The sequence below is a fragment of the Urocampus carinirostris genome, chromosome 17 (assembly GCF_059441175.1).
Source record: "Urocampus carinirostris isolate Australia breed hairy pipefish chromosome 17, RoL_Ucar_1.0, whole genome shotgun sequence".
In the NCBI taxonomy this organism is placed as follows: domain Eukaryota; kingdom Metazoa; phylum Chordata; class Actinopteri; order Syngnathiformes; family Syngnathidae; genus Urocampus; species Urocampus carinirostris.
The window spans coordinates 14,256,997-14,281,698 of NC_142365.1; the positions used below are offsets into that span (position 1 = coordinate 14,256,997).

Sequence of the window (24,702 nt, forward strand, 5' to 3'; positions counted from 1 at the left end):
GGTAAATTCATACAAGTGAATAACCTTGAACAAAATTTAAAACGACAATTATATCAACTAATTTGACTAAAAGGAATTATATTTCAGTAAGACAGGGAAAAAAATTTAAAGGTGATAAAAATCAACAACAACAAAACGTGTATTTCCCCTGGTACATATTCCCGCTCTTTCAGGCTTCGAACGCACCCAATTGGACGAAAAAACCTCAAAGAATTACTGTACTGTCGTTCAAAATAAGCGAATCCCTTTTTTAAAAATACGAACGAATGGGAAAACAAGACACTTAATCTCAGCAAAATGCAAAAATGTGATAAGATAACAAAAGCAGGTACTTACTGAACTGTCTATTCTTCCGAAAATAACAACTCCCGCCCCTTTACCCTTTAAACGCACTCAATTGGACTAAAGAAACGTCAGTCTAATGACCACTGTAATTCGAAACAACCGAACCGCTTTAAAATTGTTTTTTTTTTAAACAATAATTGGTATGAAAAGACAATTTATCTCAGCAAGATAGAAAAGGGCTATTCATGTTATCTAAAAAAGACAAAGCATGTACAGTAGCTTCCCTTGGAGTAACTACTCCCGCCCTTCTTAACGCTTTAAACGCACACAATTGGACGCTAAAACACCAGTCAAGGATTAGCTGCGTGGTTGGTTCAAAAGTGAATAATCTAAAAATGTTTTTAAAATAACACAAATATCAAGTGGTTGGACCAAAATGTAATATATTTCATGAATCTTAAAAAATATGTTTTGAGCTAATGTATAGAAAAAGCATGTATTGTACCATATACATAAGACGAGTACAATTCCCGCCCCTTCACCCATTAAACGCACCCAATTGGTGGAAATGAACGTCACTTAAAGGCTTAGCCGCTTGGTAGGTTGACCGCGCGCTGTCCAAGCGAAGCCTCCACTCGAGTAGTCCACAATTTTTTTTCTACTTTCAGTATCGAATTGGCGAGCTTCCTCTCCATCATCGACATGACTCGCTCCACAGGAATGCATTACCGGTTTACATGAGCATCTGGCCGCTTTCTTTGCCATTTTGGATTTATTCAACTAACTTTCTGGAGGTTGCACTGGGAATCGTTTGCACCTAAACAAGGATCCTCTGCAGGAAATATTTATGAAAAGGGTGATGCAGGTAAGGGTTCCTTCTCCTCTTGGATTGGTATTTGTTTTTGCATATAATCGGATTTTTGCACACCCCCTTCCATTTAATAGCGGCTATAGCTGTCCACGTCAGGGATCGCTGCTCCGGTTCCGATTCGGTTCTTCTATTGTTGCCGGCTGGTCCCTGCAGCTTTGAGAAGATGGGACTGCCAGCCTTGGAATTTAGTGATTGCTACTTGGATAGTCCTCAATTCAGAGAGAGGCTCAAGTCTCACGAGCTGGAGTTGGATAAGACCAGCAAGTTCATCAAAGAGCTCATCAAAGATGGCAAGGCTCTCATCCAGGCGCTTAAAAGTAAGTTACCGAACCACCGGTACCCAAAACATTAACATAACAAAATAGTCCAGAGTGAGTATTGCTTTTGTGCATAGGATTTAATAATGTTATAAATAAGCATACACATCGAGAAAAAAAATATATTTACCTTTCGTTTGATGTGACTTGAGCTGGTTGAGCGGTGTAGCGGGTGGATGCAGTAAGGGGGTGAGGTGATATCTGGCAAATTAAAAATGAAATTTATTTTAAAAAGCATAAGCTTTCAAGTGCCTATCCCTACCAATTATTCTTATAGGAAAGACATATTCAATATCAAAACAATAAAACAAAATCCTTGCCCACAAATATTAAAAGAGACAAAATAGCGCTTTCTATAATATTTAAAAGTTAGTTAGCTAGCCCTCGCTAGCTATAGTAAAGCTTTCTTCATATTTCTTGATATTTGCAAGTTTAGTTTCCATGGTTGTTATTTTTTGCTTTTCCCTTGTGTATCACTGCAAGTTTTTGTAGTCATAGTGAATACCATACCAAAAAATTCTAGTATTTTATTGTCGAAAATCTTAAAGAAGCACACGAGAGTCTTAACTGAATAGAGAGAGAAATATGGAGTATTGTGGGATTGAGTTCAGCAAAAAGCATATCAACATTGTCATGATGCACACCAACAGCAGTCCTGTTTGCCATTATGCTAGCTTGGTCAGGGTTCCTGCAGATCCTGAAAGGTCTTAAAAGGCATTGAAATTAATATTCAAAAAAATGCCTTAATTGGCAATAAAATGTCTTGAATCCAATTTCTAAAGTCTTGAAAATGTGAACACATTAATAACATTTATTTGAACTAAGAAGATTAAGAATAGACCATACTTGGACTATTCTTCCACTACAGTCACTTTCAACTGTATTCCATCCTTATTTTTATCTTATTGCCTTAACTCATCTTGAGTAATCTTGTATTTTTATCTATTAATATTCGTGATACGGACGCTCCCCTACTTACGTAAAACGGTAGATACGAACATTTTTTTTAGGGATGTCGACAAAATGTCAGGACATTGCTGTAAGTTTGAATTTGTATTGTGAGGACATTACTGTAGTGCTCCTTTCCGCCGCTACCGGCGTGTGGTGGCGCTGTGAGAGCTCACCCAGCATCCACCCTGAAGAAGAATTCCGCTTTTTCTTCCTAGTTCGTGCGTCAACATTCAATGCTGTATGTCCAGCATGCTAAGAACTTTGACATTTTTATTGTTCGATATCTCGAGCATCCATTCAAGATGGTTGGTGTAAATTGTAAAGAATAGGCGAGCCGTTTCTTTTGAAATGAAAGTGGAATAAGAAAGGTTAATGCGGTTGAGAAAATGGTCGGATTGCTTTTTTTCGGCCACTTTTTACCCTGGAGGAGGACTCCTTGAAACACATCTTCCAAAAGTAGGTTAATATTTGTTTTTATATAGCATATTGTTTTATGGAATGTTATTTTTTAGTACAAAACCATACAGGTTACTTATACAAGCCTTAAGCATACTTATATAAACTTTAAACATACAAAATATAGCACTGAAGCAACTTATGAACAAACTCAACTTACGAACGATCGTCCGGAATCTATCTTGTTCGTTAGTAGGGCAGCGTCTTTAAACGCAAAAAAGCCCAATGAGGAAAACAACTCTTTGATGTATCTGACGATGAATCGGACATTACGTTTATTCATATCTCTTTTCAGACAACCTTTTGTTTTCTCCATTCTCCAACATTGATTTCTGGTACGATGAGTGAAAATAGTGTGATAATAAAATCAAATCTAATGCCTTTTTGTATGTCAACTGTATCACTGGGTCTGGGTTCGATCAACGCTGCATACAATGTTTTTGTTTTTGGTCATACAAAATGTAGCACAGAAGCAACTTACGAACAAATTCAACTTACGAACAATCGTCCGGAACCTATCTCGTTCGTAAGTAGCCAGTATTCTTTTATATATATACATGTATATAGTTTCCCAGTTTCTATTTTTACACTGGCAATTGTGTGGACAGCAAAGTAAGAATTTCATTGTTCAGGGAACATGGTTCTTTACTGTGCATATGACAATAAGCTGTGCTAGGTAATGTGTATGAGGCTCGATGTAGTGAGTGCAAGAAATATTTGTGTTTTTTTGTTTTTGTTCGTTTCAATTGTGTTTTTTGTGTCGTCTTGGTCTTAAATTTTATTCCAAAAGGCATTCAAAAAGTCGTAGAAAGTCTTGAATTTAACTAGCCTTCAGCTGTAGGAACCCTGTTGGTCGCATCCTCCCGCACATACCAGCGCCCATGTCAATCTGATACACTTTTAGTGTCTTCCAAATGAGAATAGACTTGATGACAACATGAGGGTCCCTCTGGCATTCCTACACCTTGACTACCAACAAGAAGCACTTTAACAAAAGTGGGCAGATGTGTTACTCCCACGCTGTCGTAAAAAATATCCTTGCATGCCATGATATTTAGGGAAAAATAAAGAACATGCTCTCTCAAGGAGTTAAAATGGAGTCAGAAGTAACTGGAACATAAATGCTTAGAACAAGGGCGAGCAAATAATGAACCGTAGGCCAAATAAGGCCTGTCAAGCTTTTTAATCCGGCCTGCCAAACAAAAATGATAAAAATATAAATAAATACATAAATAAATAAATTGAAAATAAATATATATATATATATATATATATATATATATGAGGCGCACATAAAAACCCCAAATTGGCCAGAAAGTTCAAAGTGCACCTTATATACTGCAAAATACTGGTGGATACATTTGTAAATGCTTATCGTATTACTACACCAGGTTTTTATGGCATACTACAATTTTGTGGGCTGACCAAAATCACAAACATTGTATGCAACGTCGATCGAACCCGTGTCGCGGTGGTAAGAGCGGCAACACCTAGACACCTAGTGATACAGTTGACATACGAAAAGGCATTAGATTTGATTTTATTATAACACTCAACGTACCAGAAATCAATGTTGGAGAATGGAGAAAACAGAAAGTTGTCTTAAAATAGATATGAATAAATGTAATGTCTGATTTATCGTCAGATACATCAAAGAGTTGTTTCCCTCGTCTGGCTTTTTTGCGTTTACAGACAGTTTCCTTCTTACGAAAGAGATATGTTCCGGACGATCTTTCGTAAGTTTAATTTGTTTGTAAGTTGCCTCAGTGCTATATTTTGTATGTTTAAGGTTTATATAAGTATCTTTAAGGCTTGTATAAGTAAACTGTATTGTTTGTACTCAAAAATAAACATTAGATAAAATAATATGCTCTAGAAAGATAAATAAAGTTAAGTTTAACTTACTTTTGGAAGCTGAGCTTCAAGTTAGGCGACTTCCTCCTCCCTGGTAAAAAAAGGACAAAAAAAAGCGATCCAACCTTTTTCTCAACCGCATCAACTTTCTTATTCCACTTTCATTTCAAAAGAATCAGCTCGCCTCTTTATTACACATTACACCAACCATATTGAATGGATGCACGAGATATTAAACAATAAAAATGTCAGAGTTCTTAGCGCGTTGGAGATACAGTAAAGTATGTTTACACACGAACAACGAAGAGTAAGTCGGATTTATTTTTCGGGGTGGATGCTGGGTGAGCTCGCACAGCGCCACACGCTGCTAGCGGCGGAAAGAAGCACTACAGTACTGTCCTGTACTCGAAAAAAGGTGCACAATACAAACTCCAACTCACAGAAATGTCCGGATATTTTTCGACATCCTGAAAAAAATGTTCGTATCTACCGTTTTTCGAAACTCGAATGTTCGTAAGTAGGGTTGCGTCTGTATTTATATCCCTTTGGACAACTTTCTGTTTTTTCCATTCTCAAACACTCGTCTCTGGCACTGTGAGCAAAAATTAAGTGATAATGAGATCAAATCTAATGACTTTTCGTATGTCACCCGTATCACTGGTGATCTAATGATTACGTTTCAGCGCTCACACTGTTGCAACCCAGGTTCAATTCCCGTTGTATACAATGTTTCGTGATTTTTGTCGGTGCCGTTTTTTGACAGATTGCTCTATGGTAGCTCTTACTTCAGTTTTAATTCCATGCACTTTATAGTCCTGTGGGATTTATAGAGCGGAAACTACGCTATGTTATGCTACTAAGGAGCAAAATATAATACTCAAGAAAAAAGGGAAAAGAAAAATGGAAAAAAGACAAAAAAAGGAGCAAAAAAAGAAAATTGTATTTTGTTTTTGTCTTTCTCTTGAAACAGTTTCGTTCCTTTTTTTCTCTATTTTCCTTTTTGGCTTCCTTTTCCCTTACTTACTTTTTTATTCCCGTTTTCCTTTTTTTTTTTTTTTTTTTTTTTAATCTCTTTTGTATTTCTTCATCCCTCTTTATTTACACCTTTTAAAAACTCCATTTCCCTTCTTTTTGTCTTTCTTTGAGAAAGACTGGAAGAAAAAGTCTGCTTTTTGCTCACTTTCCGTCTCCATGGTTTGTACTCTTCCTTGGACTACACATGACAGCGACATCTAGTGGACAACTCTAAAACACTGTCCCTTAAGAAGAGAGGCATTTCTTTTTACCAGCGCTGTTTTTGTAGAAAAGCCAATTCGGCCCAACCTCACCCGGACCCTAGCTTTGATTGATTTAACGTATTCAGGTATTATAACCACCTCCATGTTCGTTTAGCTCCTCAGTGGCTTTGCTTTGCCATTGCATTTTTGCTTGCATTAGTTTGGTCTAGATCAGGGGATGGTGTCATAAGAGACGGGATGGTGTCATAAGAGACGGCTCAGCTAAAAAGTCTCTGTAGTGCGAAGTGGAAGGAGAAGAGGACGACGAGGTGAGCGGAGAAGATGAGGTAAAATTTTGGACTATTTGATAAAGTTTCAGGAGCGAGCAGAGAGAGTGGGAAAGGTGAGATGGCACAACATTCATTTGGACAGGTAACTTAAAATTAGTTTTACCTGGTTATATCAGTATCAGAAATTATTTTCCCCCCATTTTATTAACACTCCACTTATTGAAACATAAATATTTTGTTTGTTTGTTGTACATGATTCAATTGTTTGTTTGTTTGTACATGATTCAGATTGAATCGTTTCTTGTACATGATTCAATTGTTTGTTTGTTTGTACATGATTCAAATTGAATCGTTTCTCCGGCGCCGTCACGAATGGCAGCCACTCCAGCAGCTCTCGTGTTATTTTTCGATTGTTCTCAGTTATTTTCGATTGTTCTCAGCTTAGGGATGCTGCTGGAAAAGTGAATTTCCCTTCGGGGATGAATAAAGTATCTATCTATCTATCTATCTATCTATCTTGTGCCCGTTTTCCCTTCCTGTGTACTGTGCTCAAGGCTAATGTGCTATAGTTGGATATGTTTTTTAGAATCTATTTATTTTATTTATGAGGGAGTTTTTCCTGATGCAGTTCGAGTTTTATCATTTCAATAATTATGTCGTCCCCAAAAAAATCAAAGCACACTGTCAGTCAAAGATTTTTTAAATTTAATTCTTTGCACCATTTTGAAGGTTTTTTTTTTAAGCTTAAATTATTAATTAAATTATCTTGTTACCTTAGGTGACAGTATAGTGTTTTTTATTATCATTTGAAGTCAACAAAGCTCAGAAGGTAGTGCAGGTATTTCATTTTGCTCAATAGTTTTGCTATAATTTTGGATTTTACTAATTTTTTTAGCCTGTTTTTTTTAGGTTTTGCTACATTTTTAATCTTTTTATTTTTTTAGAAAATCTACAATAAAACAAAATATTAAAGCAAAATATTATTTGAAAACTTTCTAATTTTTTAATTAAAAAAAATAAATTAACTAAATGTGCAATATTCTGATTTTATTTAATTTCTTTTAATATTTTTTGCATTGCAATCATTAACAGCTTCGTCAAAAAACATTACTATATTAAATATCTACTACCCCGAGAGCAGATCAGTAGTCTATAAAGAGAACAAATCGAGCTCGTCTGCCGCCTACTAATATAAACAATTTTTTTACACTGTTTTTCAAGTGTTCCCTGTTTTTCTAGAAAAATGACAAAAATAAGCAAAAATAACTTGCCTGTGGAATATATTTACTCAGTTTTTTTAGAGAATTAAAAATGAGAAAACTGGTGTGCAGGATATTTATATTCATTTGATTCATTATATCATTCATTGCAATGCAATCTTAAACACCTTCAACAAACAAAATAAGTTAAAAAAATATACTGGAGTACCTCGTAAGCCGATAATCAGCAAAAAATGTAATCTGCTGCCACCTACTGATATGGATTATACTCATCCGATCACTGGAAGGCATGGCAAGGCAAGTTTATTTGTATAGCACAATTCAGACGCAAGGCAATTCAAAGTGCTTTACAGAAATGGCAAAGAGACAGGTTAAAAACACACAATTACAGTTAAAACATAGAAGAAAGGACATTAAAAATTTAAAATGTGTTTTTTAAAATGCATTAAAACCACAGATAGAACCCTTTCAGTTGTATGCAGAGTTGAACAGAGCTGTTTTCGGCCTGGTCTTAATCACTGAAAAAATCCAATCTGCAGAACAATATTGACGCTTAAATGCTGTCTTTAACCTGTCATGATCGAAATATTTCTTTAATACGAATATGAGATCGTAGTGACATTTTTTTTAAGCTCATCAAAGTAATAATTGTGTCTTTTTTTTCCTGAATTCCGGACCACGGTGCTTTCAAATGACAAAAGTTGAAACTTGTAACTGTAATAAAGACTTTGAGCTCTGGAAAATTGCAGTGTGTGTTTGCGGCACACGATTAAAGGTTAGCATCCTGGCATTAGCCGTAGCGTGTCTTTTTACCACTTCAAACCGGATCTTGAACGTTTGAGCTATTGTGCAAATGACTCTTATTTTTGTTACCTTGCCTTTGGTTTGTAGCCAAAAGAAAACAGAAGAAAAATACATTGTGGTCTTATTATTTGTGTTTCTCACTGCTTGAGTGGGAAATGTAGCTAGTGGTGAAGATAATGTGAGCTAAACATGGAAGATGACTATTCAGTTTTTGAATCTTCAAATATTTTCGTGCATCCATGACAATACGTGCACGCTTTGTGTGTGTTTCGTTGCACGGTGGGGGGTGGGGTCTTCCTCAAGCTGCAGTGTGAGGGAAAATAGGGCAGGAGGGAGCTCTGCCCTGCTGATATTGTTGCATTTCATTAGCACACATATTTTCTTAAGTTTACCAGTATATATTTTATCCCTTACATTCTTATAACAGTCATTTGCTTGTGGATTCAGAAATCATAACATGGCTTAAATTGTGATATGCATTTGATATTTTCTGTGTTTTTTCTCCCTTTTACTCTTTAAGTAACACATTATAAAACTATGGTAAAATCCAATTAATTACAGCACTGCAAATCAGTGTGATTTCTGTTATTGCCATTGAGAGACCAGTTCAGGTATGCATGGCTTCACCTTGGCAACTGTCATTTAATTATCACAGCAAAATCGGTTATATTTCCTTTTTTTTAATGTCCAGTAGAACGCATGAGAAATGGAGGTGAACCAACTCTAGCCATCTTGATAAAGATTTCCACACGGATCTGTCAAAAAGGACACTATCCTAGTAAAACAGGCATCTATCAGGGGGTGAAGAAGCGAAACAGAACATATTTCTAAAGTTTCAAACACACCGGAGAAACCTCTATCACATCTTTTATGATTTCAAGAAGATGTTTGACAGAGTAGGGCAAGCCACTATGTTGGCCACCATGCGGAAGTACAACATGGGTCAGAAACTAGTTCAGACCATTGAACAGCTGTATGCCAATGTCAACAGTGCAGTATTAATCAATGGTACCATTGGAGCGTGTTTTTAAACCCCAGTCGGTGTGAGACAAGGCTGCATTCTCTCTCTAACTTTATACATCATCATCCTGGAGAGGATCACGACTGAAGCTCTGGACCAACATGACGTCAGCAATGGGGGAGACCATGACTAACATCCGTTTTGCTGATGATATCTCCAGACTGGCAGGAGAATAAGAGGAACTCGGACATCTGGTCAATCACCTTGATAAACCATTAACTCAGTAAAGAATGGAAATCTGCACAGAAATAAACAAAATAAATGACCACTAACCTCTAAGGTATCACCACAATCATCACCATCAACCACCAACAGCTTGAACCTGTCATCAAAATTAAATATCTTGGAGCTGTCATCAGAAGAGGAGTCAGAACCATAAAACATAGGCAGGGTAGCTCAAACCACACTTGTCAGACTTACACCCATCTGGAGGGACAAGAACATAGCAGTGAAATCAAAGATCAGACTCATGCACGCGCTGGTCTCTTCCATCTTCCTTTACACTTGCGAAACATGGACTCTCACAGCAAAGCTGGAAAGGAAAATCCAGACCACTGAGATGCAATGCTATAGGAAACTTCTCGGCAGGAGGAGAGGAAGACCGAAAAAGAACTGAGCTGACAACATTATGGAATGGACTGGTGCCATCTTTCCCATGACCCAAAACAGGCTAGCAACCATCAGCAGTGAAAAAAAACTGTCCAGAGTTTCGTCCTCAGTGGTGAGACGACGATCTAGGTGTTTAAGGGATCTGTGAACTGTGATCATCAAAAAGGATTACCGTATTTTCCGCACTATAAGGGGCACCTAAAAGCCTTTATTTTTTTCAAAAACTGACCATGCGCCTTATAATACAGTGCGCCTTATATATGGATCAATATTAAGTCGCAAGGTCTCGCAACAAAGGCAAGCAGCCGCCGACTAGATTTTACCTCGTAGGCGATGTGGTCCGCGGTGTATGCTGGGATACATATGCCGGCGTTTCATTTCCCAGCCAATGTGTCAATCATCATTTGATACGATCACTATTGGCTAAAGTTATTCGGAGGTAAAGGGGGCGGATCCTTTTTATCATTCACAGGCTGGCATAGGCTAAAGGGGCAAAACAAAGCCTGCAATTGGCCGAAAAAGATGAATGTGAACAGCAAGTTTGGTTGTCTACGGCATAGAGGAAACATGTTTTACCATTCTGTATTTGTAAATATTTTACTCTCCTGGATTTACTACACTCACGGATATAAGAGGACCATGGTTGCACATTATAATTGAACGCCAACGACTTTGGTGAGCTACTCCGGCTATATATTTTCCCAGTATCTTGTTTCAGAGTGATATCGATGTTTCTGTGATGGGTCTTTTTTTTTAAATTAAACTCAGTTCCAAGTGTTTATTGTCATATGCACAGTAAAGTTGCGAGCGAAAAAGAAAATAGAAACTAAGGAATGGTTTGCATTTCTTGAATCACAAAACTTTAACCTTCCGAATGATATCTGGAACGATGCATTTCAGTGACATCGTAAGGACACCGCATCAGCACGTGTCTACGACACGTATTTGCTTCTTTGCAAGCTTTGGGAATGTTAAGGGGGTAATAAGTTGGACTGAACTATCTGACTGTTTTGTCGACGTTCCATTGTAGCGCCTTATAATCCGGTGCGCCTTGTGTATGTCAAATATAGGACCAAAAACTATTTTTTCGGGGTGCGCCCTATAACCCGGTGCGCCTTATAGTGCGGAAAATACGGTACCATCAAAGATAACAGATTGTGTTAATAAACTTTCTTGGAAAATTGTTGATACCAGAAGGTTCAAAAGCTGTCCCAAAGAGTTGCTTTTGAACCTGGTTTTGCCGAATTTTCATGATTTCAGTCATTGACTTCTGCTTTCTCATGATCAAACATGAAAGGTCTCCTCACCCATACTGGATATGAGGCTCATGCTTGGAAGTATCCGTCGAAAGCCTTTACAAGCTTTATCTAAGTGCATTGTAATTGTTTGTTTTAGTTCCATGGGTACAGAAACCTCACCGATTCAAGACACATCTTTGATCTTAATTACACAGTTGTCAAGAAGAAGAAAATTTAAACTCCTGAGATTGAGTCACCGAACCCCTCGGGGTTTGATCAAACCCAGGTTTAGAAGCACCGCCTTAGGCCTTGTCATAAATCAGAAAGGAATCTTGCAACTATGTTGACCCAGATACAAAAGTCTTCCACCGCCGTCATTAAAACATAATAACGATCTGAAATCATCTCCTTGATTTTACCATAAAGCCAGGAGTCTCATTTATTTCATCCCCTGAACTTCTACGACTTGACGTCTCCATTTGCTTTCCAGCCTTGCAATAATGATGTCTAAACCTCCGGTGAAAAAGGTGTGGCTCACATTTGGGAGCGTCTAAAAATAAATACAGAAATAAAAAACAAAAATGAAAAGCTCGGGCTCATTGAGCGGTGAGTGCCCGGACTTGCAAGACCGAAACGCGAAAGACAACAATTGTGTGCATGTAGCCACACGCTAACGCTAAAACCATTAGCGCCCTCCCAACGTCAAAGCCAGTTGCTAACTCGGGAACAATCTTTAAAGACCTAAATTTTGCTCGATTACTACAATTTAGGGATGTTTTTTAAGACTCGTGAGTCTTTGAGCAGAGTCTGCTAGGATACTTAGAACACTTCAAGAAAGAATGCTGAGTTAGTGTTTTTCTTTTGGTTCTCTTGGTCTTAAAAAGAGATGGGTTCAAGAAAAATATTTAAAGCTTTTATCCAACCCACTTGAAAAGAAATTAGTTTGAGGCAACCAACCATATTTGAGTATAACTCAGTTGAGTAAATCTCAGTTGAGTTTTATTGTTTTTTTAATAATAGTTAGTCATCAATACCGATACTATGCTATATCTTTGTTATCCCAGAACACTTTCAACCCATGACTGTTTGGGGCCACAAATTATCCAAATTAAATATGCTGTCGTTATTTGATAATAGTATGTAGTTGTTTCTCTTTCTTTAACTCTCTCTTTCACTGCTGCTTCTCTTTCTTCCCTTCCCTTCTTTCCTCCCTTCTGTCTCTCCCTCTTGTTCTCCCCCCTCTCTCTCTCCCTCACTCTTTCTCTCTCTTCCTTTCTCTCTCCCCTTCTCTTTCACTCATTCCTGCATCCCCTTCTCTGTCTCCCCTTTCTCTCTTTCCTCCCCCCATATCTCTCTTTCTCTCACCTTTCACTCATTCTGGCTCTCTCTCCCCCTTCACTCTCTTTCTCACTCTCCTGTGTCCAAAGCGTGAAGGGACTCTCTCTTCCTATTTCTCTCTCTTCTTCACTCTTCCCTTATTTCTCCCTTTCTTTCTCCATCCTCCCCTTTATCTCCTTTTCTTTGTTTTTTTTCTCTTTCCCCCCTTCTTTCTCCCCTTCTTCCTCTTCTTTTACTCTGCCCAATCTCTCTCTCTCTCTCTCTCTCTCTCTCTCTCTCTCTCTCTCTATCTCCCATTTCTTTCTCTCTCATTCTCTTTCTCTCACCCTTGTACTCTCTTTCTCTCCCCACCTTCACTTTTTCTCTCTCTCTACCCTTCACTCTCCCCTTTTATCTCTCTCTCTCTCCTTTTCTCTCTCTCCTCCCTCTTTCCCCTTCTCTTTCATTCTCTTTCTTTTACCCATACTCTCTTTCTCTGTCTCTGTATCCTTCACTATTGCTCTCCACTTCTTTCTTTACCCTCTTTTCTCCCTCTCCCCCTCTTCACTCTTTTTCTCTCTGTCCCTCTTTTTGCTCTTCACTCTCTTTGTCTTTCTCCTTCATTTTTCCTTCTCTTTCTCTCTTTCTCTATTTCACTCTCTCTCTCTTTTGTACTCTCTTTGCTCTGTCTCTGTCTCTGTCTCTGTCTCTCTCTCGCTCTCTCTTGTAATTAATGTCATAACAGTATTTGATGGTGTCATCGGGTCGTATCACCCCCCACACACATTCGGGTTGGGAGGGTGGGGTTCAGGAGGGGACAGAGGGAGGGCGCCCGGAGCCCTCTGGGTGCAAGACCAGCCAGCTAGCACTCCGTTTTAATGGGGTAATCTGGTAAAAGTGCCGGCGGCTTTGTGGGGGTGCATAGTGGTCTTATTGGGGGCTTGCTTCTGTCTGGCTGGTGTGTTTGTCTGCGTACAGGGGGAGATGGGGTTGAGGGTTAATTACTCACATGGATTTAAATTTCTATATAAAATCGGCATCATTGGCTTGTCGCTAGTGGCTTTTGTTGTTGTTAGCTGCTCTGGCTTTGTCCACAGCTCCTAATGCAAGCAAACGTCACAGAATTTTATGATTCTAGCAATGTTTTGCTTTTTTTCACTGTTTCCTTCTCTAGCCACTCATATTAGCCACTAGGCTACAGGCTATGGCTAGCTGCTATTGTTATTATTAGCTGCTCTTGCTTTGTCCTTCAGTGTCACTCGCTTTGCACAGCTGGTCCTGCAACTGAAGTTCCATGATCCCGCCCACTGTTTCCTTTTCAAGGAATTCATGTTAGCCATTTAGCTATGGCTCACCGCTAGCCAATATTGTTATTGTTAGCTTCTCTGGTCCTCCTGTGTCACTCGCCTTCCACAGTTGTTCAGGCAAGCGAACTTCGCTGAATCCTAGGATTCCGGCATTGTAATTTTTTCCCACCGTTTCTTTCTCTAGCCACTCATGTTAGCCACTAGGCTGCAGGCTATGACTTGCCGCTGTTATTGTGAGCTGCTCGTGCTCCATTTTTCAGTGTCACTTGCCTTTCACAGCTTGTCATGCAAGCGAACACAGAGTTCCAGGATTATCCTCCCCCCCACTGTTTCCTTCTCTGGCCACTCATGTAAGACACTTTCTGCAGGCCCTGGCTCACGGCTAGCCACTATTATTATTGTTTGCTGCTATTGCTTCACCCTTCAGTGTCACCTGCCTTCTACAGATGCTCATGCAAGTAAACGTCACTGAATTCTATGATTCTGTCATCTTTTTTTCCCTCTTTTTCCTTCTCTAACCCCTCATATTGCAGGTTATGGCTTGGCGCTCTCCGCAATTGTTATTGTTAGCTTCTCTTTGTTTGTCCTTCAATCCACTTGCTTTCCACAATTGCTCATGAAAGCGAACGTGATTGAATTCTATGCTCTGGCATTTTCCAAGTTTTTCCATTGTTTGCTTCTCTAGCCACTCATGTTAGCCACGAGGCTGCAGGCTATTTCTCGACGCTAGTTTGTATTGTTATCATTGGCTATTCCATGTAAGTAACGCTTGATTTAGCATTCGTTTACTAGCCTTTTTGAGTAGCTTTCTCCACTAACTGCTAAAGTTAGCAATTTACACCAGATCTGACCATCTCCAGCCATTGGGTCTTTACAGCCTCTGTGGGTGTATCCAGTCAGTTTGCTCGTGTTATTGTTGTCGTAGGCAGGAATGAACAAGAAAATTAGATAGTTTTTAACATTCAGGTTAAGGCTTCTATAGAGTGTCCTTTTCCAATAAAGATGCTTCAGTTCTGTTCTAAGCTACAAGGACCTCGAGTGGGGAATTATCACAAAATTAACTCCAACATAATAATGTCAGAAAAATTAATTCTCAATAATTGTTGATTTGTTTATGGTGTATTTCTGTCGTTTTTCATCAAATAATTGTCTCTATTGACATTATTGTTATTGTCTTGCTACTGTGTGAGCTGGTGAGTGGCTGGCTTCCAAATGTAACACGTCGAACGGGTTTATTCGAGGCGTTTTATTTTTTATGGCGCTTTATTTTTTTGCCTCCGTCTGGGAACGAGTTCAAGCTCACGTCGGGCGACGGGAAGGAAGCGGACGAAGCTATTTTGGAGAGCGGCTCTAATCTGGTTATTGTGGTTTCCGTCCTCTCCTTGACTTCTCCCGCCGTCACTGTTGCTCTTTTATTCCGGGTTCAAACTCGTGCTAATGCTAATACTGTATTATGGAAGTGCTCCAATATTTTTTGAGGTGTCCTAAACTTTTTAAAGTTAAATATTTTCTCTATTGAGTTTGTGTTATTGCCCAATTGAGTTCGAAGAGCCCTTATGCTTTATTTTCCACTGCTCCTATCTGCTTTTATCGTACTTTTATCAGAGCTGTTCGGGGTGGAACACTTTAGGTTCGAGGAATGGGGGCTGGGCAGAGTACTGGAGAGTGACTTCATGCTCGTCCCCTCAGGTTTTTTTAATCCCTTTAATGCTGGACAGTTTTTGAATTTGGAAGAGCCAATGCCAGCCAATTTTTTTCTCATTTTGACACATTTTTAAAGGCCCACAGTAAATTTAGTTATGTAGCTATAGAGGAAATATAAAAAAAACTTGAACCCTCATCTTTCATTTTGAAAGAAGTATGTTTCTAGCTTTTACCATTGTTTGGTAAACAACCATTGACATTGCTAGGTTTCTTGAGAATACTCCTTTTCAAGAAAACTTTTTGTGAAAGTAGAACTTTAGAATTTGTGTTTTTTTTTTTTGCATTTATCATACCTCCAATTTCTAAACAATGTTTTCCATAAACACAAAGGCACTTTGCTTGCATAATAAATTTTTCGAGCAAGAACACTGAACTGATGCATGTCCGGTGCATGAACTTTTCAGTGACTATGTTTCCGGTGACGTAATCCCATGATTTTGGTCACCATGGCGATCACGTCCCTGCTGATGCGCACAGAGCTCTCTGCCCCGCAGTGACGAAGAGACCTCTTCATTATTTTTAGAAAGAAAAACTATTTGAAGCGTTAACTGTCTATACTTATATCTCCTCTTGTCTAACCACTCTGGTTCACTACGCCTACTCACCATATGGGCCGCCTATACACTCATTCGCTCGATACAGAAAGCAACACAAGGAAGTAGGGGCTTCCTTGATGTGTGGACAAAGAGCTAGTCAAAGCCATTCCTGACATCTAATGGTGATTTTTTTTTTAGACTGAAATAATTCCCAGAGGCTTGATACACACTGCCCCAAAGCTTTCATAATAGCTTTTTAATAACATAAAACAAATACAACAATTTTTTTTTGTTTTGGCCCTCAGGGACAATGCTTCCAAAATGTATTTATACATAATGACACTGAATGCATTCATTTCCATTTGTCAGTGTGGCATGAGAATGGTGAAAGTAAGAAACAGCCTGCCTTAAGTCCAAATGCCTCTACCCCAAAAAAGATGAAAAAAGTAGTGTGTCTTAAAGATACATGTACTTGCATGGATTTTGAATGAGCCGAACGAGGCCGCAATGATGAAAGCCAAACAGGAAAGTTCCAAATTCCGTACAGCTATTTAAATGTCTTACATGCCTTGGCTTAAAAATACGTCACTAATTATTGTCAGGTGGCATTATCGTAGCATTACACATTAGGAGCTAGAATAAATTAAAATAAACGTAAAAATTGACCGGATTATAAAATAATCAATGCAACATCCTGAGCCATGCAACTGATTTAGCTAAGCTCTTCAGTGCCCTCCGCACATTACGGAGAGGTAGAGAGGAGACACGACCAAGTACTGCTACTACCTCTATTGAAAATTAAAATATATTGTAATTAGATATGTTCAGAACATTTATATCAAGTAGTGTCGGCTGATTTAATTTTATAGCATGGCCAAATAACTGTGACGTCATAGTCGACCGATAATTATCGCGCATCCCTTGTAAAATGGGAAAAATATTTGCATCCAAATTTTCTGTCATCTTATATTTTTGACACATTTTCTAGTACGAACAAATGTTTAAACAGGTTAAATTATATCCCAATAAAGGAACAAAATCTTTTCCTTATTTGACTGTATTTCTCCAATATTTTAAAAACCCCGGAGTGATGAAAAATGTATAGTAAGAAATGATAAACTGTTTCTACAAAATTTCCAGTAATTTTACATCTTTGGCTTATTTTTGAAATTGCACTTTAAATAACAAAAATGCGTAAAGAAAAATAAAACACAATGCTAAACAAGTTAAATTAAATGCCAGTAAAGAAACAAAAGATTTGTCTTCTATATACAGAAGTAGAAAAAAATAAATTCTCAAAAAAACTTGCTGTCATTTACCATATTGTACTTGTTTTCTAGTTCAGTAAAGTGTACAAAAATTGCATTAAAAACAAGAAAACAAATTCCATTATATGATAATAAAATAACAAAATATTCTTATTTAAAAAAACGATTCATTTTAACTCAGGTACAAATACAAATGGCAATGTTGTCCACTTGTAGGCCAAGTGAGCTCATAACAGATTCCCGTTGTGGATTTTTCCAGTCGCCGATTTCACCCGGCGGGAGCTCTTTCTAAAGAAGATGAGGGGAGGGGAAAAAAAAGGGAAACAAAAAAGAAAAACGTCCCTAGTTGTCTGCGTTGGCTGTGTCAGCAGCAGGCGTGACAGAAAATTCCAAAATCAGGGCGGGACGCAGGGGTCAAAGGGGCCCACGGACAATAAATGAGAGGGCGGGAACGGGAGTAATACTAGCCAGAAAGTACCTTATCAGGGGTCTCCAACCTTTTTCAACTGTCAAGTTACTTTTTGCCACTTATTCAAGTCAAGTCACGTTTATTTGTATAGCCCATAAACACAAGATGTCTTAAAGTACTGCACAGGTTACAATGACACCATCCCCTGATCTGAAACCAACATGCAGGCAAGGAAAAACTCAAAACCTCAGCACGAGGAAAAAAGAAACCTTGAGAAGGGGGCTCACAAGTGGTAACCCCCTTCCCGGATGACCAGGGTGCAATCGATTTAGCATTGGGTAACAGTACACAAAACATAGTGAACATCAACATAAGAAAACAATAGGTAATATGTTGAAATTTGTCCAGAAAGTGCATGAGAGCAAAGTAGTGCAAAGGGCACTCACTTTAATATACATTAATAAAATAATAACTAAATTTGTAATACTTACTATCTTGGTACTATGGTATTATCAAGTTAATTATTGCAAGTAGAAAAGAGAAAAAAGATAGAAAAACAGAGTGAAATAAAAAGGGAGAGAAAAAAGAGAAAGACAGAGAGAGGGAGAGACAGAGAATAAAGGGAGAAATAGAAAGAGAGAAGGAAAGGGAGAAAGGAAGAGAGAAAGAGAGAAAAATAAAGAAAAAAGAAAGAAGTAAGGGGAGAGAGTAAGAGAGAAATTGAGAAAAAAGAAATATAAAGAGAGAGAGAGAGAGAATGGAGAGGAAAAGGGAGGGAAAAGGAAAAAGTGAAAGAGAAAGAAAGAAGCAAAGAGAGGTTAAGAGAGAGAGAGAAAAGGGTAGATAAAAAGAATGAAAGAAAGAACGAGAGAGAGAGAGAGAGAGATTAAGAGAGTCAAAGAAAGAGAAAGAAAAAAATGAAAGAGAAAGAAAGGGAGGGAGAGAGAGATTGAGAAAATAATAAAAAGAGAAAGAAATAAAAGAAGAGAGATAAGTAAGAAGTAGGGTTAATTTGACTCGGTCACCTACAAAAATAACCCCAATAATTTTCTAGAAAATCACAATGACCCAGTACTGGGGGTCAGGTCTGTCCTCAGAGGCCATTCGGGTACCCACAGGCCCCATGTTGGAAACCCCTGTACCATATTTTCTGTACTATGAGTGCAAATGAGTCTTTTGTGATTTTTTGCGTTTGTATTTGGGCACGTGGAATTAAAACTACTGTAAGGGCTAAAGTTGTGCAAATAAGAATTGTGCATTGATTGATCATGATTGCATACATTTGCATAAGATAGAATGCGAAGGGAATTGAACCAAGATCGCGTCGAAGAGTGCGTCAGTTTCTATCCACTAGACCCACCATGCTTACAGACGACACATGAAAAGGCATTAGCTCTTATCTCATCGTCACACTATTTTTAATCACGGTACTAAATTGTGTGCCACCAGTTAGGTGGCCTTGGGAGAAGGGCCTCCGCCCCAAGACTTTAAGGTTCCTGGTTCGAGCCTCGGCCGAGTCATACCTAAGACTTACAACTTTGGTACCCGTTGCCTCCCTGCTCGGCATTAGGGGTTGGAATTGGGGGGATTTAGTCACCTAATGACTCCCCACCTTTAGGTAAGAGGTGTCTAAAAGGGGCTGGGAATCCCCTACTCTGTATCAATGTCCCAGAAAGAGTCAGGAATGCAAGAATGTGAGTGTGTTTTCTAGCCACCCCCCACTAGGGGGATATGGCTCTGGTATATGCATACATATATTAAATTAAATTGTTGATGCTATTATTGGGCCTGGGTCACGAGAATATTTTTAGACATTAAAACAGTCTGTCGTATAGCTGTGTCTACGAGCGCACGAGATTCTGAACTGAATGACGAAAAATGCATCATGGGAAGTAATTCGCTTGTCTCTAACTTAATGGAGAGAACACAGTGTGGGAAGTAATTCGGTTGTCCTGAAAGATATAAATGTCCGCATTTGCGCACATATGCAAATCGTTTGTCACTTACAATGCTAAATTGGAGCTGAGAAAAAAATGAAACCATAATCTCTGTACTTTAACTGATCTGGTTCTGTGACTCAAAATATTGTCTGTACCCCAAGTGGTCTAGTGGATAGGGTTTGGCACTCTCCCGGCTGCTATATGGGTTCGATCCCTATTGTTATGCAATTATGGTCAGCGATAAAATCTATTCACTAAAGAATAATTGCAATTTTGTCTGCATATAAGCCGCACCTTCGAATTTCTGCCCAATCCATTATTGGTGCGCGCCTTATAGTCTGGAAAATACGGTAATCTAAATATCAATAAATATACAAATAAAATACAAGGTCAGAAAAAACATATGATGCGTTGAGAGGCAATCAAACTACTTTCCTTCTTGTGGGTGTCGCCGCCTCTTTGTGCCTGTTGCTAGGATACCAGAGTTATTTGTCAGGAGGGGGGGGCGAGAGGAAGGAGACTATAAAAGAGTCACTCGTGTACAGTGATTTTGTCCTGCCTCTTTCTAGATAAACTACGCTGTTATCATATTTTTTCATTGAAATATTTCAGGTTTTAGGGGTCCGAGGATGATTTTCTTTGGGCATTGTTTACAAAACTTGTTGCTTAATTCTTTAATTGGACCTTTTAACGTCTCATTTTGTATTATACAGCGACCCCTATTGGTATTAAAATGCATCGTTCGTTAAATTAAAAGACAGTTGATTTAGATAACTAGCAAAAACACGTGAATTATCTCATATACAATATTTTAGGGATTTGTAATTGAATAATACTACATGGAGAAGCTGAGATGTTTGGCGGTCATCTTGCTACTACGGAAACACAAATCACCAGTTAACCCAGGTAGCTTTCTCAGTGGTGCTTTTAGCGTGCAATGACCACTTACCGCACACAGTTTAGCCCTGCATGTGATGGTACATTTACTCCGGCATCTTTCGCTTTTTTCCGCTGTTTCCTTCTCCAGTCACTCATGATAGTGTCTTGCCTGCAGGGAACGGCTTGCCTCCATTGTTATTTTTGACTCCTCCTGCTTCTTATGTCAGTTACACTCACCTTCCACAGCTTCTCAAGCAGCTAAGTCCAGTGATTGAGGCATTTTCGCCTTTTTTCGTACAGTTTTCTTCTCTAGTCATTCATGTTAGCACTCTGGCTGCAGGGTATGGTTCGCTGCTATTTTTATTGTTAGCTGCTACGACGTCATCTATCAGTGCCATTCGCCTTCCACAGCTACCCATGCAAGCAAACATCGCCGAGTCCTGTGATTGAGGCATCCTCAACTTTTTTTTCCGCTGTTTCCCTCTCTAGCAACTCATATCAGCCACTTAGCTGCAGACTATGGCTTGCTGTTAGTCGGTAATGTTAGGGTTAGCGTTAGTGGCTAGTAGGTTTATTCAGGCTTCCGGAGTGTGTCTCGAGGCCTACGCGAGACTCTTTCTCTAGGTATTGTGTCAAGGCACCCACAATATATACCAACAAAATACAAAACATCTGCTTTTGCTGGGTCTCCAACGCCCTCCGGCGGCCAAACTGTGTACTGCAGCTCCTAAACACCGACCACTCCAAGCAGCTGAATGCAATCTTCTATCGGCCTGGTAATGCTTTCTTGACCAATTTTAATTCTAATCTAAAACTATTTCTAATCCTTTTAACTAATCTAAACTACTTCACAAATCAAAATTTATGTGCGTGCGTGTTTGTACTTTATAGGCTCCGAAACGGCTGAACCGATTTTCGTGACAATTTACACAGTTGTACTTTAGGCTTCTGTAAGTATCTTTACCTAGGTTTGGTGTCAAGATACGCCCAATAAATGCCACCAAAATCCGTTAACATCTGCTTTCGTGGAGCCTCTAACGCCCTCCGGCGGCTAAATTGTGTACTGCAGCTCCCAAACATCGGCCACTCCAAGCAGCCGAATGCAATCTTCTATCGGCCTGGCAATGCCAGTACATCTTTCTTGTCCAATTTTAAATCTAATCTAAAACTAATATAATCCATCCAACTAATCTAAAATACTTCACAAATCTAAATTCGTGTGCGTGCGTGTTTGTACTTTATAGGCTCCAAAACGGCCAAACTGATTTTCGTGATAGTTTACACAGTTGTACTTTAGGCCTCTGCAAGTGTCTTTACCTAGGTTTGGTGTCAAGGTACCCCCAATAAATACCAACAAAATCCATAAACATCTGATTTTGTGGGGGCTCTAATGCCCTCTGGCGGCCAACTTGGGTACTGCATCTCACAACCACCGACCACCACTTGCTTGACCTTATTAATTGTAATGATATTGACATTTAAAGTTATATATTAATGTGGCAAACGTTAACCATGAATAAATGTTTTCTCTCTTTTCTTTGGCTTCATAAAATATCTCTCACTTAATTTCCATATGCTAGCAGGAGGTGGGCACCCATCATTTGTTTTCGCTATTTCCATGGTTAGAAAAAGGGCGTCGTGGAAGAGGGCCCACATATCTTCACTGCAGAACCCGTAAAAAGCTGGAGCCATAAATCCACGCTTGACATTTGTGTTGCCTCTCTGCCCGGTTCCTCGGATCTCCTTTTTTCCTGCATTTTTCCCGAACAATTGTTGGTCACCATCACAGTTCATTCTTTAGAGTGGGAGGGGTTGTGGAAATGGATTTTATGGGTCAGCATTCTTCTCCGGGCTTTATATGTTCTTTGTCGGTCGGCCATTCGGTGACAATCCAGGCCAACAAAGAAGTGGTTCTTTTTTCGTTTGTTTTTAAAATCGATCATGATGTACCAATAATATCCAGTGGCATTTGAAAAAGACCTATCCTTGAAAAGGCTTAAATTGAATGTATGTGAAGCGCTTGTAAATGCTTGGAATTGTTGCCGTGTTTCTCTGTAGTCTGACTCGATACATTACCCATTAAATGAAGCATTAAACAAGTCTGATTGAAAACGATGCGGGGGCTTCGCTTTTCCATTACATTTCTTCCCTCGTGCTTAACAGCAGCTGGCATTAGTTTGTATGTTGTTTGTCATGTGATCGCCCAAGAGAACAGGCGAATCAGCAAGTTCACCAAAGAACGAAATCTTTATTCTTTTCATTCTCAAAATCGATCATGATGTACCAATAACATCCAATGGCATTTAAAAAAGACCTACACTAAAATACAGTAACTATAGAAGCGGTTGGAATCCTTGAAAAGGCTTAAATTGAATGTGTGTGAAGCGCTTGGAATTGTTGCCGTGTTTCTCTGCAGTCTTGACTCGATACACTACCCATTAAATGAAGAATAAAACAAGTCTGCTTAAAAATGATGCGGCCAATGCTTTATGGGGGCTTCGCTTTTCTATTACATTTCTTCCCACTTGATCAACACCAGATGGCATTAGTTTGTATGTTGTTGTCACGTGAAGTGCCCAAGAGAACAGGCGAATCAGCAAGTTCACCAAAGAACTAGATCTTTATTCTTTTCATTCTCAAAATCGATCATGATGTACCAATAATATCTAGAGGTATTCACTAAGGACCTACATTTAAAGACATGTTTAGAATTACAATGGAAATATAAAACTCCTACCCTTCACCTCTAGAGTGACCTACCTGATTGCTTGTAAAATATTGTGATCTGGACCAAATTCGATTTTGCCTGGGAGGGTACAATGTCTTTCTGGTAAAGCTGAGTCAGCTAAACCAAAAATGCTGTATAAGGTCTTTTTTTCACATCTAGGGTAACCTACATGCCTGCTGTGAAAGATAATGGTCACATCTGAAGTCCCCCACTCTTCCCTTTCTTGGCTGGACAGCCACTTAAACAGACAAACATAGAGAACTTATGAACTTTCCCGCTTGCAGTAGCAAGACAATCTGGAGTTTTTTTTTATGTGGACACACTCCGGTAGTGCTTATCGTCATGGTGTAAAAATGCAGTTGTGCTTCTCGCTAATGTTCCAGATGTTGCACTGGATGCTCTTCTGTTGATGAATCACGTCTCAGCTGTTCTCTAGATGACATATTTATATTTTCGGTTGCTAGGTTTGGCATCGGAATGTGGAAAAAGAATATAGTTTTAATTTTCTGGCTCATTAATTTTGCCGTAAACTCTTTTGTTGCTGTCCAATTTCTCGAAGGAGAAGAAGAAAATGACGTCACCTTCGTGGAAATAGAGTAAATATTTTTGGAGCGTTAGAAACAAAACATGATTTAAATTTGGACATTAAGAGTCTTAAAGCACTCCAGAGTATTTTTAGGAGAATGTATTCTTTTTTTTGTTAGAAAAATATTTGGCTTTGTCCCCAGTGTGTGTCAACTACAATAGAAAAGTGTACTACAAATATAAAAACATTAATATTAAATTGAGTGAAAAATAGGGCCCTAATGTATGTTTTTGCTTTTAATTCTGAAAAGAAAAAACAATACAGTAATACTATAAAAATAGAGGAAACGACTACTAGAGTAATACTATATTACTGCAGAGATACTACAAAAATACTACTATGAAAATACTACAGAGATTCCACTTCACGAATACCACATAATTTTAAAACATACGCAAAAATAAAACTATGGAAATACTGCAGAAATACTACTACACAAATACTGCATAAATATTGAAAATACATCTGCAGTAATACTACAACATACTCCAATAATACTACTACAGAAATATTAAACAAACATCTACAGTAATACTACAAAATACAACCAAAGTACTTACAATTATTATAGTATTACTATAATACGAAAAAACATCTATAGTAATACTACAAAACTTCTACATAAATACTACAAAATTACTACAATAAAAATACTACTACAGTTATACTATGATACAGAAATACTGGAAAAAAAACATACCGGTACCATAAAAATAGTACTACTACAGAAAACACTAGTGCAGTAATGCTATAATACAAAAATACCACAGAAGTAATACAAAATAACTACTATAAAAATACTACTACTGTAATAGTTATCAAGAGAAATACTACTACATAGATACTACAGTACTATGGAAATACTACAAAAATACATGTACAGTAACACTACATT

At 38.5% G+C, this 24,702-nt stretch overlaps 1 protein-coding gene across 1 annotated transcript in view; it reads left to right on the forward strand.

Annotated features, from left to right (window-relative positions):
- The first annotated feature begins 925 nt into the window (after positions 1–925).
- LOC148349292 (rho GTPase-activating protein 26-like) overlaps positions 926–24,702 on the forward strand; it is a 78,286-nt gene continuing 54,509 nt past the window's right edge. Inside the window, exons 1-2 of the mRNA XM_088321144.1 lie at positions 926–1,150; positions 1,231–1,473. Coding sequence (XP_088177270.1) covers positions 1,320–1,473 — 154 coding nt within the window. The 5' untranslated portion in view covers positions 926–1,150; positions 1,231–1,319. The remainder of the gene's footprint in view (positions 1,151–1,230; positions 1,474–24,702) is intronic.